The 14,226-nt window shown below is 37.1% G+C and overlaps 1 protein-coding gene across 3 annotated transcripts in view; it reads left to right on the forward strand.

Annotated features, from left to right (window-relative positions):
- Window positions 1–14,226, forward strand: part of herc3 (HECT and RLD domain containing E3 ubiquitin protein ligase 3) — a 39,586-nt gene that overhangs the window by 13,192 nt on the left and 12,168 nt on the right. For 2 of the 3 annotated variants that reach the window (XR_013816203.1, XM_079812427.1), the window contains exons 6-19: window positions 750–841; window positions 1,060–1,190; window positions 4,626–4,780; window positions 5,226–5,299; window positions 5,730–5,866; window positions 7,387–7,446; window positions 8,476–8,587; window positions 10,629–10,818; window positions 10,933–11,096; window positions 11,288–11,401; window positions 12,178–12,201; window positions 12,287–12,376; window positions 13,081–13,251; window positions 13,347–13,490. Coding sequence is in view for 2 of the 3 variants with exons in the window: in XM_079812427.1 (XP_079668553.1) it covers window positions 750–841; window positions 1,060–1,190; window positions 4,626–4,780; window positions 5,226–5,299; window positions 5,730–5,866; window positions 7,387–7,446; window positions 8,476–8,587; window positions 10,629–10,818; window positions 10,933–11,096; window positions 11,288–11,401; window positions 12,178–12,201; window positions 12,287–12,376; window positions 13,081–13,251; window positions 13,347–13,490 (1,658 nt within the window). In the remaining variant the exon portion in view is untranslated. The remainder of the gene's footprint in view (window positions 1–749; window positions 842–1,059; window positions 1,191–4,625; window positions 4,781–5,225; window positions 5,300–5,729; window positions 5,867–7,386; window positions 7,447–8,475; window positions 8,588–10,628; window positions 10,819–10,932; window positions 11,097–11,287; window positions 11,402–12,177; window positions 12,202–12,286; window positions 12,377–13,080; window positions 13,252–13,346; window positions 13,491–14,226) is intronic. The other variant, XM_079812428.1, reaches the window with a different exon arrangement.

Below are 14,226 nucleotides of genomic sequence, written 5' to 3' on the forward strand. Positions count from 1 at the left end.
ACGACGAAAAAAATGGTTGGTCTAAAAGGGTTGTACCTAGTCTCTTAATGAGTAATGGGTGGGTTTTGGGCGTAACGTGCAATAAACCAATCAAAGTCTCATCTCCCATTCCCTTTAAAAGCCAGTTGCGCTCGCACCATGGCGGATTCGCTATTTACATGGCGGCATTTGCGAGCGGAAAGACTGAACGCTTCTCCGGAGAGGAATCCTTTTATGAGTAATATTTAAAAATGTCTGTGTGCTGCTGCGCGTCCCTGTGTGTGTAATGAGCAGAGTGTATGCGTGTTATGCACCCCCCTATAGGCGCATATTACAAACACACCCTTTAAATAACACAAAAATACTGCGCTATTGACTTTAAGCCAGGTTTTCATCACTTTAGACCAGGTTTTTGTTGGTCAATGGCACAATCGTTTTCAGTTGCCTCAAAATAACAACGTGCCAACAATGCACCTGAACACACTTCGTTTTCAGACCAGCATGCCCATGTGCGAACAGATGGGTGCGAGTGTATTTGGTATTTAAACAACGAAAATGAAAATGATAACTGCGGCTGAAACTAGCAAAAAACACTTGCGTCGCACCTGGCACCGCATTGCACCGGGTGTATGATAGGGCCCTCAAGCATGAAAACCTATTCTAGGAAAGGCCAAAAACAATACAAAGACTTCACAAAAGGGCATAATTTTAAAGTCCTCTTTAAAAGACTTTAAAAGTCCTCATTCATATTTTTGTCTGTAATCTCATAGACCGGTCTGTTCCCTGCCACATTAAGTTCCTGCGGTCACAGAAGGTGGTGTACATCAGCTGTGGAGATGAACACACCGCTGCCTTGACAAAGGTACACATACTCTGATCATTTTTAAAATATTTAAAAGTTTGAAAAACATGTAGGCAAATTTCTAGTTATTTGAACAATCCATTCATTTAATCTTTAATCTTTTTTAGTGAATGTTGCTAAGAATGTCTGTTTAACTCTCTTACAATGGAAAGTTGTTCATTTTTCAATTATCAATCTTAAGCAGTGAAGCATTGCTGTTTGTGCTGTGTTTGGTTCAGGAAGGGGGTCTGTTCACATTTGGAAACGGTTCAAGAGGACAGCTGGGCCACGATTCCACCAACAACGAGCCTCTTCCACGCAGAGTTATGGAGCTCATGGGCACTGAGGTGTCTCAGATCGCTTGTGGGCGGTAAGTAAATGTACTAGGCAAGATGCATATTTCTGTGTCCATCTGTTTCAGATTGATGTGCTGTTTTTCTTTAAAAGTGCTGGCTTCAGTTTGTGTCATGTCCAAAAATATACTGACACTGTATGGATAATGCACATTTTTGAAAATTAGCCCATGATTTACTCACCCTCAAGCCATCCTAGATGTATATGACATTCTTCTTTCAGACGAATACAATCTGAGTTATATTAAAAATGTCCTGGCTAATCCAAGGATTATAATGGCAGTGAATGGCAGGCCAAAATTTTAAGCCCAAAAAAGTGCATCCATCCATTATAAAAGCGTAACTGGCGTGACACATGACGTCAGACGTAGTGTAAGCTTTTTGAACTGCGAGAGTTCATATACATTGTTGGTAATTAAAATTTTAGAAATATTTCACAATATTACTGTTTTACTTTTTTTAATCAAATAAATGCAGCATTGAGCATAAGAAAACATTACAAAATCTTACCGACCCCAAACCTTTAAAACCCTTTTTGGGTCTTCGGGTCTTTTCTGACCCCAAAGGACGTTTGCTCGAATAAAAAAATTTTTTTCCCTTTGTCCAAATAGCATGAGACTTTGTACAGTTGTCAACACTCTCTAGATCTACAAATAAAAAAATACATTGGATTGATATCTGTTTTTATGTTCGTGTGACAAAAAAAAGTCACACTCAGTGTCGCTTAGAAAATGGACAAAATTCATCCTCAAAAACAGAAACAACACAGAACACGCATACAGAAATGAAGTGGCAGACTTACAACAATGCATGAACCATCCACAATGCAAAATGATCATCACACACACAGGAATACATTTGTTATTGCTTGTTATTGCTGCTCAGTTCATTGCATTTTGATGTTCATGTTGTGTATTTTTTACTCAATATGTAATATAACTGTTCATTTCTGTTAATTTTTGTTCTGTTACAGTTAGTAACTAAAGTGTAGATGAAATTTGTAGAATTATAAGAAAATCAGATGTTTGAAATAAATGATAAACTCTAAAGACTTTTCTTTTGTTCAGGTTTGATTCTAATCATAAAGTAGCATCATTGAAAAAAAGTTTTTTCAGTACAAAAAAATGCTACACTTTGACAAAATTAATTAATTTTAATTGTTATAATTGTGATTCATAACATTTAGATATGAATCCAACTGAAAAAATGTAAAGATCAGTCAGTCAGTTTTTTTTAAACTGTATTTTCCAAAAGATGGGCAAAAAGCTTACACTAAACCATGTCAAATTATCCATGTTATCCCCACGAATGAGAGTTAGAAATGTGGGTCTTTTATAAAGTGAATTTTACATAAAAAAACTGATTTTGTGTGAAAATCCATAAAAAATTTTTTTTTAATTTATTTATATAAATTTTAAAATGATTATGAATACTCCAAAAACTGCACAGATGTTGAGTAAAAACATTAATAAAAGGAGTAAAATTACATTTGTTCTAAAAAACAACAACAATTGTTTTTCCCAAACGAAGACCGTACAAGGGTTAAAAACTCGTGCACATAATTAAAATTTTAAAAAGCACAGTTTAAAAATGAATAAATGTACATTAATTTGTATTATATCATATATTTATACCACCCTGAACAGCATTCATTGTAAAACTATATACAGTGTTAACCATTACAGGGCTCCAGAGTGCGACTAAATGGTCGCATTTTGCGACTAAAATTTGAGAGTGTGCGACTGAATTTTACATCCAGTCGCACATGTGCGACCAGTAAATTTGCCTGCTGTCGGTACTGGAGAAATTAAGAAAATACACTTACTAATTATAATTGATAGACGTTATGTCTGGCAAATTATATCTTTGCCAGCCGTTTCTATATGAGATAATATTAAACCATTTGTCCGTGATGCATTTTTGCCATTCGCAATCCAGAAGAGAGAGAGAGAGAGAGAGAGAGAGAGAGAGAGAGAGAGAGAGAGAGAGAGAGAGAGAGAGAGAGAGAGAGAGAGAGAGAGAGAGAGAGAGAGCGAGTGAGCTCTCTCACGTGGAGCTACAGTGAACACAACACCACAGTCACTGTCAGCTTAATGAGTGACGATGGCCAAGAGAACTACACAAAAGTTTAGTCTGCTTAAACTTTAGGGATGTGCTGTGATATTAATCTAATTTTATTTTCGATTTTGGCTTCTAAGAATTATAAAAAGACGGTATGAGGTAAAACTATTCCTATAGCCGTGTGTCGAGCTCATCCTTCCCTTCACAGCTCCGCTGTCATTTCTCCCTAAACCTAAACTTAACTCAGATTCAGTGATTGTTGTAAACTGCAGTCTCTACTGTTGCTAAACTGCGGGATGTGTTTGATAATAAAGGGCTATTAAATGCACAAAAATCCGCGCAAGAGACGCTGTTTCCAACTTCAAGGCGGCTTATATGTGTGTGCTGCGAAATGGACCGACTTGCACTTAATATTTTAGGCTTCGTGTGCGCGTCTAAACCATCAAATAAACAACAAATAGCCGGTGTCAAAATGACCGGATTGGAGAGTAGTTATTTTAACAGTTTATATCTTAAATGGGCGTAAATAGTTTGAAGAAATAGGAGAATATGATATTATTAGTTCTACATTGATCGGTCTTAAAGGGGCAGCGTCTAATAAACCTGCTGACGATTGAGCCATTCATTCGAATCGAACAAAAGGCAAATAGAAAATATTCACATCTCTTGAATTAATAACTTTTATAAGCTTTTATAAGCATTAATCTATCAATTTATACAGTGAAAACTATGCAGTGTTATTTTACATTTCATTACTTTATTAGATTTCTTTATAGGTTTGTTCTTTACTGTAATATTAATGTTAGCAGACCTTCCGAATGCCTGCACACTGGTCCATTTACAAATAGATGTTTTATATTTTTGTTCAAACTTTGCGGTTTCTTTTGCTATAGATATTTTACTTTTCAGATTGTAAAGCCATGTTAATTATGTTCTTAATTGTGTTTTTTTTTTTTTATAAAAAAAAAAAAAGATATTTAAAGTATAATAAAAAGAACCGATAAGAATACTGTTAAAGTACCGGATCGATAAGCAGTATCGGTAAGAGTAGTAATACCATTTAAACCTTAATGATACCGATCCCTATTAGTAATACAGTGGACTTTAGTAGATTTGGTTAGCATGTTGATTTACGGTGTGCGCCCCTAAAATTTCTGGTTGTGCCCCTAAAATTTTCAGTAGGGGGCCACTGTGCTCCAAGTGAAAAAAGTTAGTCTGGAGCCCTGCATTAGTATAGATAATTATTGAATTTAACTTGCAAGATCACAAAATAGGCGTAGAAGCATTCTGCAGACTCAGCCCCTACCCCTCTATTCTTATCTGATGACTGCATGCACAATATGAGATTGAGATGGGATATTTCACAGCATACCTCTGTGTGTTCGTCACAGGCACCACACCCTGGCGTTCGTGCCCTCCACAGGCCTGGTTTACGCTTTCGGCTGCAACATTCAGGGCCAGCTCGGCACAGGCCTCAGAGGAAATGCTAAGAGCCCACTTCCTGTCAGGAACATCCAACCCCTGTGCTTTGGAAATACATACACAAGTACGTACATATGATCCCCATAATGTGGTACATTATGCATGGATTAAATAAATCCTCTAAACAAGTGATAACAAGCTAAATGCTATTTAAACGGAGTGACAGGGATACACACCATTGAACAGGATCTGTAGTTTGGTTTGAGATGCTTCTGATTGCTGAATTTTCAAAAGCCTAGATGTGTGTGTGATGAGCCCACAATTTGGTATGTTTGAATGTGTAAAAATAGTAATAATTTGTATATTAGTCTTTTTTGTCCTTCAAGTTCCTCTATGTAAGCAAATATTATTGAAATCTGTTTTTACCACAAAGAAATATGCCTGGTATCCATTCTAGCGAAGTTGCTTCTTTTTGGGATCTATTTGAACCCATAAAAACACAGTTTATTTACAAATGATTCTTCATGTTCTTATGAAAGGAACCATTCTATCTGTTCCTTTTTCTACAGAAGCCGAGCGCTACAATGTCAGTAAAATTCACAGTGGAGGTGATCACAATTTCCTGTTGCTGTCTGCCAAGGAGGTAACATTGCTGCTTTTCACTGTAGTAACATCAGAGCTGTGAAACTCCACAGCTGATATTGTACTGGTCGTTTGGATGCATTTACTTTACTAGAATATTTGATAAATCAGCGTATTCCTCAATATCTTCTCATTGATTGAGTCTAGGTTGTACCTAATCATACTGTAGGCTTTTATGTGATGTATTTAATGTTTATTAGATCAATCTTATCGGCAAGGTTGATTGGTCAGTACCTACTTTTATCCACATGGTGGCACCGATACATCAATATAATGGCTGATGTTGCCTGCCATGCCACCGATGTGACTTGTATTATTTTATTATTTTAGTTACTGTGTAGGACAATTAGGAATTTGCCCAATTAACACTGAAGCACTTGTTTACACACTGAGTTAATTTTGCACTGGGGTCATAATATTGCATTTCTAAGTGTTGTGAACAGGGTTCATCTTGTCCTGAGGATTTCCGCATCATGAATGCCACTAAAAGCATCACTCTGATTAATTCTGAGAGTCTGGACAGCTGGAGGATGAAGCTCCATGACAACAGCGATTCAAGCATCATCAAGTGAGTGCATGACTTCATCCAGTTTGGTTTCAGGTATGATAGAGGCCTTACAGACATCTTCTACTTTTGTAATGTTTTATAATTAAAGTAGCAAATTTTGCTGCATTTTAAAGTATTTAACTGTCATAATGACACACTACCATTCAGTCAGTATGTTTCTTTTATGGTGCATTTATTTGATCAAAAATGCAGTAAAAAAACAAAAAAAAAACACGAATATTGTAAAATATTATTCAAATTTTAAATACATGGTCACACTTTACAAAAAAGGTTTCATTAGTTACCCTTAACTACTTTAGCTAGCATGAACTAAGAATGAACAATTCTTCTACAGCGTTTATTAATCTTAGTTAATATTAATTTCAACATTTACTAATACATTATTAAAATCACAAGTTTTATTTCTTAACATTTTTTAATGCACTGTGAATTACCATGAACAAACGACTGTATTTTTGATTAACCAACATTTACAAAGATTAATAAATACTGTAACAAATGTATTGCTCATTGTTAGTTCATGTTAGTTTATGCATTATCAAATGTTAACAAATTAAACTTTATTGTTAAGTGTTAACGTAGCTGTTCTATTTTAATATATTTTAAAATGTATATTATTCTTTAGTGTCACGTGATCCTTCAGAAATCACTCTGGACCATAAAACCAGTCATAAGGGTACTTTTTTTTTTAAAAATTGAGATGTATACATCATCTGAAATAAATAATCTTTCCATTGATGTATGGTTTGATAGGATAGGACAATATTTGGCCCAAGATACAACAATTTGAAAATCTGGAATCTGAGGGTGCAAAAAAAATTGAAATATTGAGAAAATCGCCTTTAAGATGTCCAGATGAAATCCTTAGCAATGCATATTATATATTTACGGTAGGACATTTACAAAATGTCTTCATGGAACATGATCTTTACTTAATATCCTAATGATTTTTGGCATAAAAAATAAAAATGTATAATTTTGACCCATACAATGTATTTCTGGCTATTGCCACAAATATACCCGTGCGACTTATGACTGGGTTTGTGGTCCAGGGTCACATATGATGATTTGATGCTCTGATGCTCAAGAAACATTTTTCATGTTGAAAAGATTGGTGCTGATTAATATTGTTGTGTAAATCGTGAATTTGTTGATGTACAGTAAAAAAAGCCAAATTTATTTGAAATAGAAATCTTTTGTAACATTATAAATGTTTTTACTGTCACTTTTGATCAATTTAATGTATCCTTGCAAAATAAAAGTGTACATTTCTTAAAAATAAATAAATAAATTGACCCTAAACTTTTTAAATGGTTAGTTATTTTATCCATGATGTGGTTTGATCAGGAGGAGAGGGAAGAAAACATTTTAGGCTGACTTTATTGGATGATATTGGTTAGTTATTTCCTCCCCAACCATGCAGGCATTACGTCAGCAGAAAAAAAACACTTTTTACACTGTATAAAATATATTTGTAATGATTTCGATGCTGATTTGAAACCTCTTCCCTCCCCTTCTAGTGACATCATACTCCTGTTGTCCTCGACCGCATGTTGGAATGCCAGCTTTTTGGACCAAAGGTGAGCAGTTAACATGTACCTGCCTTGCATTCCCATGCCAATAAGCATATGCGCACGGGGTGATGCCATGGAGAGTGCATGTGATTTTTCCATAGGTGACTTCTGCTTAATGTCAGGAGGCAAACTCGCAGAGCTCCCGGGTACAGCTCTGTCTGTAAAAGAGCAGTCCCTCTTTCAGAGCAAACGCGACTCGATGGGTTTCTCTTTCTGACTTTCTCTAGAAACCTCATTCTGCCTGATGCAGTCCTTGATGTGCATAATCTGCACTGCATTTTAAGAGATTATCTGGTTACATAAGGAACAACTGGTGTCGCTGGCATTCAGACGGGGTATTATGGGCTGTGAGGTCAAGTCTTCATTTTATAATGCGGTTTTGGATATTTGATTAAAACTCTGCTGTGCACAAGCCCCAACTCTGGGTTGACGGGCATTTGAAGTGACACATGGTGCCATGGACTCGAGCACACAATGAACTCCAGATCAAGGGCTGAAGAGTTGAGGTTTCTGCAGGTCAGAACACATCTGGTCTTCTCATTGAAACAGGGCTGGTATGATGGTCTTGCTGTGTGAGAAGTCATTTATTAAAGATCAACCATCTTACCCTGACATGCTTAAAATACACTGGCCCCGGTTGATATGCTCATGCGTGTGGGGTTCACTGGTCTGTAGTGCAGGGATCAGCATCAGGCTTAAACACCTGCAGCTCTGTATTTACACCCAGCATGTGATCCTGCTTTCATCCCTCCAGAGCGACAGACGCAGATAAAGAGCAACGGAGAGGAAAGGCCTTATATCTCTTCACCTCTGATGCATCTATTTGTTCATCTGTTCCTTGACTAGTTCCCAGGCCAGAACCCACCCTTGCTTGGATACACTAAATCTCACTGTCATCAGTTTGAACTAATATAGTAACTAATGCAAACCATTTTTCTAATCTTAATTTAGTTAATTCAATTTGTACAGTATTAGATTTCATATCTTGTTGCAAACCAACATTTGGGAAGTAATTTTCACCTGCTGTTTTCACAGTGAGGACGGACATTTCAAGACAAACCCCAAAGTCCCGGGCATCGATTTCAATGCAGTTAGGCTGCTTTTTGAGACGCTGATGAAACCAGCCTTCGCAAGACTTTTGGAGCAGGTGTGTGCACTTTAATGCACTGCGAACATTATCAGATTTATAAAACATTCAAAGCCTACATTACAACAATTGTGAATTGTACAATACATTACTGTTCAAAAGTTTGCAGTTGGTAAGTTTTTTTTTTTGATTTTGAAAGAAGTCTCTAATGTCTCGTTTCCACTGGGCGGTACGGTTCAGTACGGTACGCAATCTTTGCCGTTTCCATTGTCCGAAGTTGTGAATGGTAGCCTAATTCCGAAAACCCTTATAGAACCGTACCGTACCACTTTTTTGGAACCCTTCTGTTGGGGTACCTACCAGTAGTCCGGTACTAAAGGGTGGAGGTAGACTCACTGCAGAACATTGATTGGTTGACAGAGAATCGTCACTTGCGCGTACTTTTCGGCTTTGTTTTTCCTTACATCCTGCAGCCTTGGTCAAACAAAGCGTGTCGTCTTCTTGTGACTACAGCCACATGCCAAGAAGCAAGAACAAGTTCTGCTGTATGTCGTCCATTGTTGTTAACTGTGTCGTAGGCCTGTCGCGATTGGTCGATACAATCGACTGCATCGACGTCAAAATTTTTAGTCGACTGGGTAAGTTGGGTACGATATGAAATTGTATTCGTACCGGTACTTTAAAAATGACAGCACTCTAAGAGCAGTATTTCTTCATTTGCGTCGATGTGTGACAGCAGGACTGAGGACGTGTGTGTGAGAGCTCTGCTTCCACCGTTCACTAAACAATGGAAGCAGAACAGTCAAATATATACGCGCAGCTCAGGGAAAAGAACGCAACAGAAAAGTGCGGCGCGGCCGAGGCTTTCACTCAGACAGATCGCGACGCCAGTTTCGCGGATTATTGGCTTTGAATTGTAAAAAATAATGTAAAAATGCACGTCCTGGCGAGTATTCGGGTAAACGCATACAGAGTTGAATGAGAAATCGGGTGTTACAATGAATTTGGTCCGTGCAGCTCTTAAAGGGCCGGACCTCATATTCTGTGTGAAGCAGCGCAGGGCAGGAACATGCCGGGCAAGTGAGTTTACAGGTTTTTTTTTAACCCTAAAACAATGAATAATAAATTCTGTCATATTATTCAATTACTTTTACTGTTTTTGCCATGTATGGTTTCACTATCGGTATCGAGGTATTTTAGCCTGGTGTCGTATCGAAGTCATAATTTTGGTATCGTGACAACACTATTCTCTATAAAAAGTATTTGCTGATGTTCTCTTTTTTTGTTATGTCGGTTTACAAATTAGTACCTTTTTAAATTTTTACTCTTTTAGTTTTACATTTTTTCAAGGGCTTTTTTACATATATACTTTTTTTATAGTACACTACTGAAGGCCAACGTTGCAAGTTAAATGAAATGTTTTAAGTAAAACTGTTGAAAATTATTGGGATAAACTAGTCGATAGATTAACCGATTAATCGATAAATTAGTCGATAGATTAAGCGATATAAAAATAGTCATTAGTGGCAGCCCTACTGTGTCGCTTTCTTCTTCGCGCGAGAATGACGTAGAACGCTACACCATGCCTATTATAAGCGTACTGTTGGCAGTGGAAACGCAAGCCGGATCAGGGTTTACAGTCCCGTACTGTGTTGTACTGAACCGTACCACACCGCTCGGTGGAAACGAGCCATTATGCTCACCAAGGCTGCATTTGTTAGATCAGAAATACAGTAAAAGCAGAAGTATTGTGAAATATTTCTATTTGAATATATTGTAAAATGTAATTTATATCTTGTGATGTTAAAGCTGAATTTTCAGCATCATTACTCCAGTCTTCAGTGTCACATGATCCTTCAGAAATCATTCTAATATGATGATTTGATGCTCAAGAAACATTTTTGATTATTATTAATGTTGAAAACAGTTGTGCTGCTTAATATTTTTGTGGAAACCCTTTTTTCATGATTCTTTAATGAATGGAAAATTCAAAGGAACAGCATTTATTATAAATAGAAATCTCTTGTAACATTCTAAATGTCTTTATTGTCAATATTAATGTATTTTTAATAATAAACCTCTCTCAAATGTGCTCTTCTAGGCCACAAAGAGCTTTGAGAGTCTCCTGATCCCCCAGTTGCCCTGCTCTCCTCCTGACGTGGAAGCCATGCGGATCTACCTGATCCTGTCTGAATGTCCCGCTCTCCAGGACTCCAAAAACTACATCTCTCTCACCATCCCTCTAGCCATGGCCATCCTCAGATTGGACGCCAACCCCAGCAAAGTGCTCGGTATGACGTCGCCAACACGTTCCACTGTGTAGAAACACTGTTGCTTTGTTACAAAGTTTATCGAAGTTCAAGATCAGAAAGGCTTTTGACATGAATCTGTGTGCTGTTTCTCAGATAACTGGTGGTCTCTGATGGATTGCGAGGTTTTCTCCAGACTAGTGGAGATGTACAAAAGCATTGTTGTGTTTCTGTTGACTGGCGGGAAGGCGCTCCTGGTGCCTGTGTTTCTGGAGAGCTACACCAGTGCCGCCCTTCGACTGCTGGAGAAACTACACAAGGTACAACCAAAATCCACCACAACAGATCTGGGTTTTAATGAGTAAATGACTTATTAATAAGCTATTTGATTGAATATTCGCCAGCTGAATTGCTATTTTTCATCGATTTTTGCAGACATACTTGCATAATTTAGCTTGCGTTGTTGAATGATAAACTACTGTTAGTGACGGATACGAGTATTTTGCTGCAGGTCAATCTGAAAGCCCATCATGTGGAATACAACCACTTCTACATCCCTGATATCACCACCCTGGTGGACATCCAGGAAGACTACCTCAAATGGTTTCTGCGCAAAGCTGATATTGTGCGTATATTGCTGCACAGGCCTTTGGGTTGCATATTTGCATGTATAGCTATGTTTCCATCCAAAGCTGCAAATTTAACTTGTGTGCAAAAATTGGAACATCGCATAAAATATTTGCAAATAAGGCATTTCCGTCACATGTGTTTAAGAAAACAAAATCAGCCCTTCCTGGGAAATTGGTGCTAAATTTCGTACATATATTTTTTGCGCCTCAGTGCAAGAAATGCTATAAACATTATGTTATTTTGCATTCAAAGGCTGATGCCTGAGTTTGGGAAGTGTGTGAACGCAATAGTGTGAGACAGTTCTCGGAGGTTATTATATCCAACCATTTTAATGGCACTTCAGAAACCAACATTTGAGATGATGTGCAATGCGATTGGTTTGCTGTTAGTCCAGTTATCCAATCATATTCCTCTGTTTTTGTTGCACATCGAGGGATTTATTCTGTAAATTTGTTTCCATCTGTATTTAATGCGCATATGTCTTCTTATCGGATAAAAAAAATGATCCACCTCCAATTGAGCACATAAGCTTTTTATGCGCATTTTTTTTATGCATGAATTCTTAGTGTTTCTATCCATTGTTTTTTTTATGCTATATATAATAATTGGTGGATGGAAACATAGATAATGTTAATGTGAACATGAACTAGATCCCACTATGTACACAAAATGCTATAGCTTCACATTGGCACCTCAAATCTGGATCATCCCAAACTGAAAAATAAAAGTAGCCCAGAATTTAACATATATTCTTGTTTTGTCTTATTGTAGAAAATGCGATACCCTCCAGTGCAGGTTTGTTGTTTCAATAACTCAATATCAGTTTGTTTTTAGAGAATGGTGGTGGTCTCAGCTTGATCATCTGAATCTTATTTCCCAGGGTTCTGTCACGTTATGTGCCTATCCGTTCATATTGAACGCGCAAGCCAAGACAACCGTGCTGCAAACAGATGCTGAGCTGCAAATGCAGGTAGAAAAACCCTCAATACTAAACTTTTAGGATTGTTGTTTACTTGCACTAACGTTCAAAAGCTTGGGGTTGGCAAGATTTGTCAATGTTTTTGAAAGAAGTCTCTTCTGCTCACCAAGCCTGCATTTATTTGATCAAAAATACATTAAAATATATTGTGAAATAGTTTTACGATTTAAAATAACTGTTTTGTATTTTGCTATAGTTTTTAATGTTATTTATTCCTGTGATGGAAAGCTGAATTTTCAGCAGCCATTACTTGCTTAAAAGATTTGAATTATTATCAATGTTGAAAACAGTTGTGCTGCTTTTTGTGGAAACTATGATACATTTTTTTCAGGATTCTTTGATGAATAGAAAGTTCAAAAGAACAGCATTTATTTAAAATCAAAATCTTTTGTAACATTATTAATGTCTTTACTGTTTTAATTCGTCCTTGCTAAGTCAAATGAATAATTTCTTTAAAATAAGAAATCTTTTGAAATGTACAATTTTACTATTGTACTATTTTACAAATAGTATTTTATCTCTACTTTTTGTCATATATTTGTGAGCATTATTCATTTTAGCTTCCAAAAATCAAACACAATTTTCCCTCCTGTGTTTCCTATTAAACTAAGAAGTTAATGCATGATAATACACAGGGTTTTGACTCTTATTATTCAGTTTCTTTAACTTGTTTTGCCTTCTTCATTACTGTACAGATGGCCGTGAGCGGCGCTAACTTGCACAACGTCTTCATGCTGTTGACGATGGAACCTTTGCTGGCCAGGAACCCTTTTATGGTCCTCCATGTACGAAGGAACCATTTAGTCAGCGACGCTCTCCGGGAGCTCACAGTCTACAATGACGTAGACTTGAAGAAGCCGCTCAAGGTCTGTCTTTGTCATCCCAAGAGTCCACATTGTAGCGTATTTTGACTAAGAACCACATAAGTTTGACTAACATACAATCTTATTTCACATCGCAGGTCATCTTTGATGGAGAGGAAGCTGTGGATGCTGGAGGAGTCACCAAGGAGTTCTTCCTGCTCCTGCTGAAAGAGCTGTTGGATCCGATCTACGGCATGTTCACCCAGTATACAGATTCCAATCTGCTGTGGTTCTCTGATAAAGTGAGTTCAGCTTTAGTTATTACCACTGAGTTCAACTTTATGCTAAAATAATGAAAAGGGTTGCATCTTTTTTTTTAGTTATTGTGATAAAATGCCCCAGATATGATGTGAATTCAAAACAGTATTTAATTGCATAAGAGTGTACTCTTAATATTAGTTGAAATGTTTGAGCCGGATGAATGTTCAACAAGTCCGGATCAGGAAGTAAAAACTCATTTTCTTCATAGGGAAATAGATTTTTAAAGACAGACCTACTGTGAATTAAGAGTTTGTTAATCAATGGTTTTGTTTTGATTTTGCTGAAGCCATCTGACAGCATTATTTCTACTTGTTTTTAAAGGGGTCATGAACTGGCTTTTTTATAACTGTTGTCTGAGGTCAACTTATGACGTTTGCGTGGTTTTTACATTCAAAAACTTCATAATGAATAAGTAATAGGCTATTTTCTACCCTGGTTTTGAGGCTCTCTCAAGACACGCTCGGTTTTGATGGGCGTGCCGCACTGAAGACTTGGAAGTAAACGCCCACGGCTAGGATTGGATAAGATTTGCATATTTAAAGAGCTTCAGCTCCTGTCAGTAGATGTGAGGAATTGTTTTGAAAGCGTCTGGAGAAACACTCACAGGGCTCGCAAAATGCCTTTATCAAACAAACAAAATGATTCATCTCTCATCCACCCGCGATTGATTAGAATGTTATTTTTGTATTACTTGGCCCGCCCGATCTGTGAATAACC

This window comes from Gobio gobio (genome assembly GCF_949357685.1).
Source record: "Gobio gobio genome assembly, chromosome: 3".
Classification (NCBI taxonomy): domain Eukaryota; kingdom Metazoa; phylum Chordata; class Actinopteri; order Cypriniformes; family Gobionidae; genus Gobio; species Gobio gobio.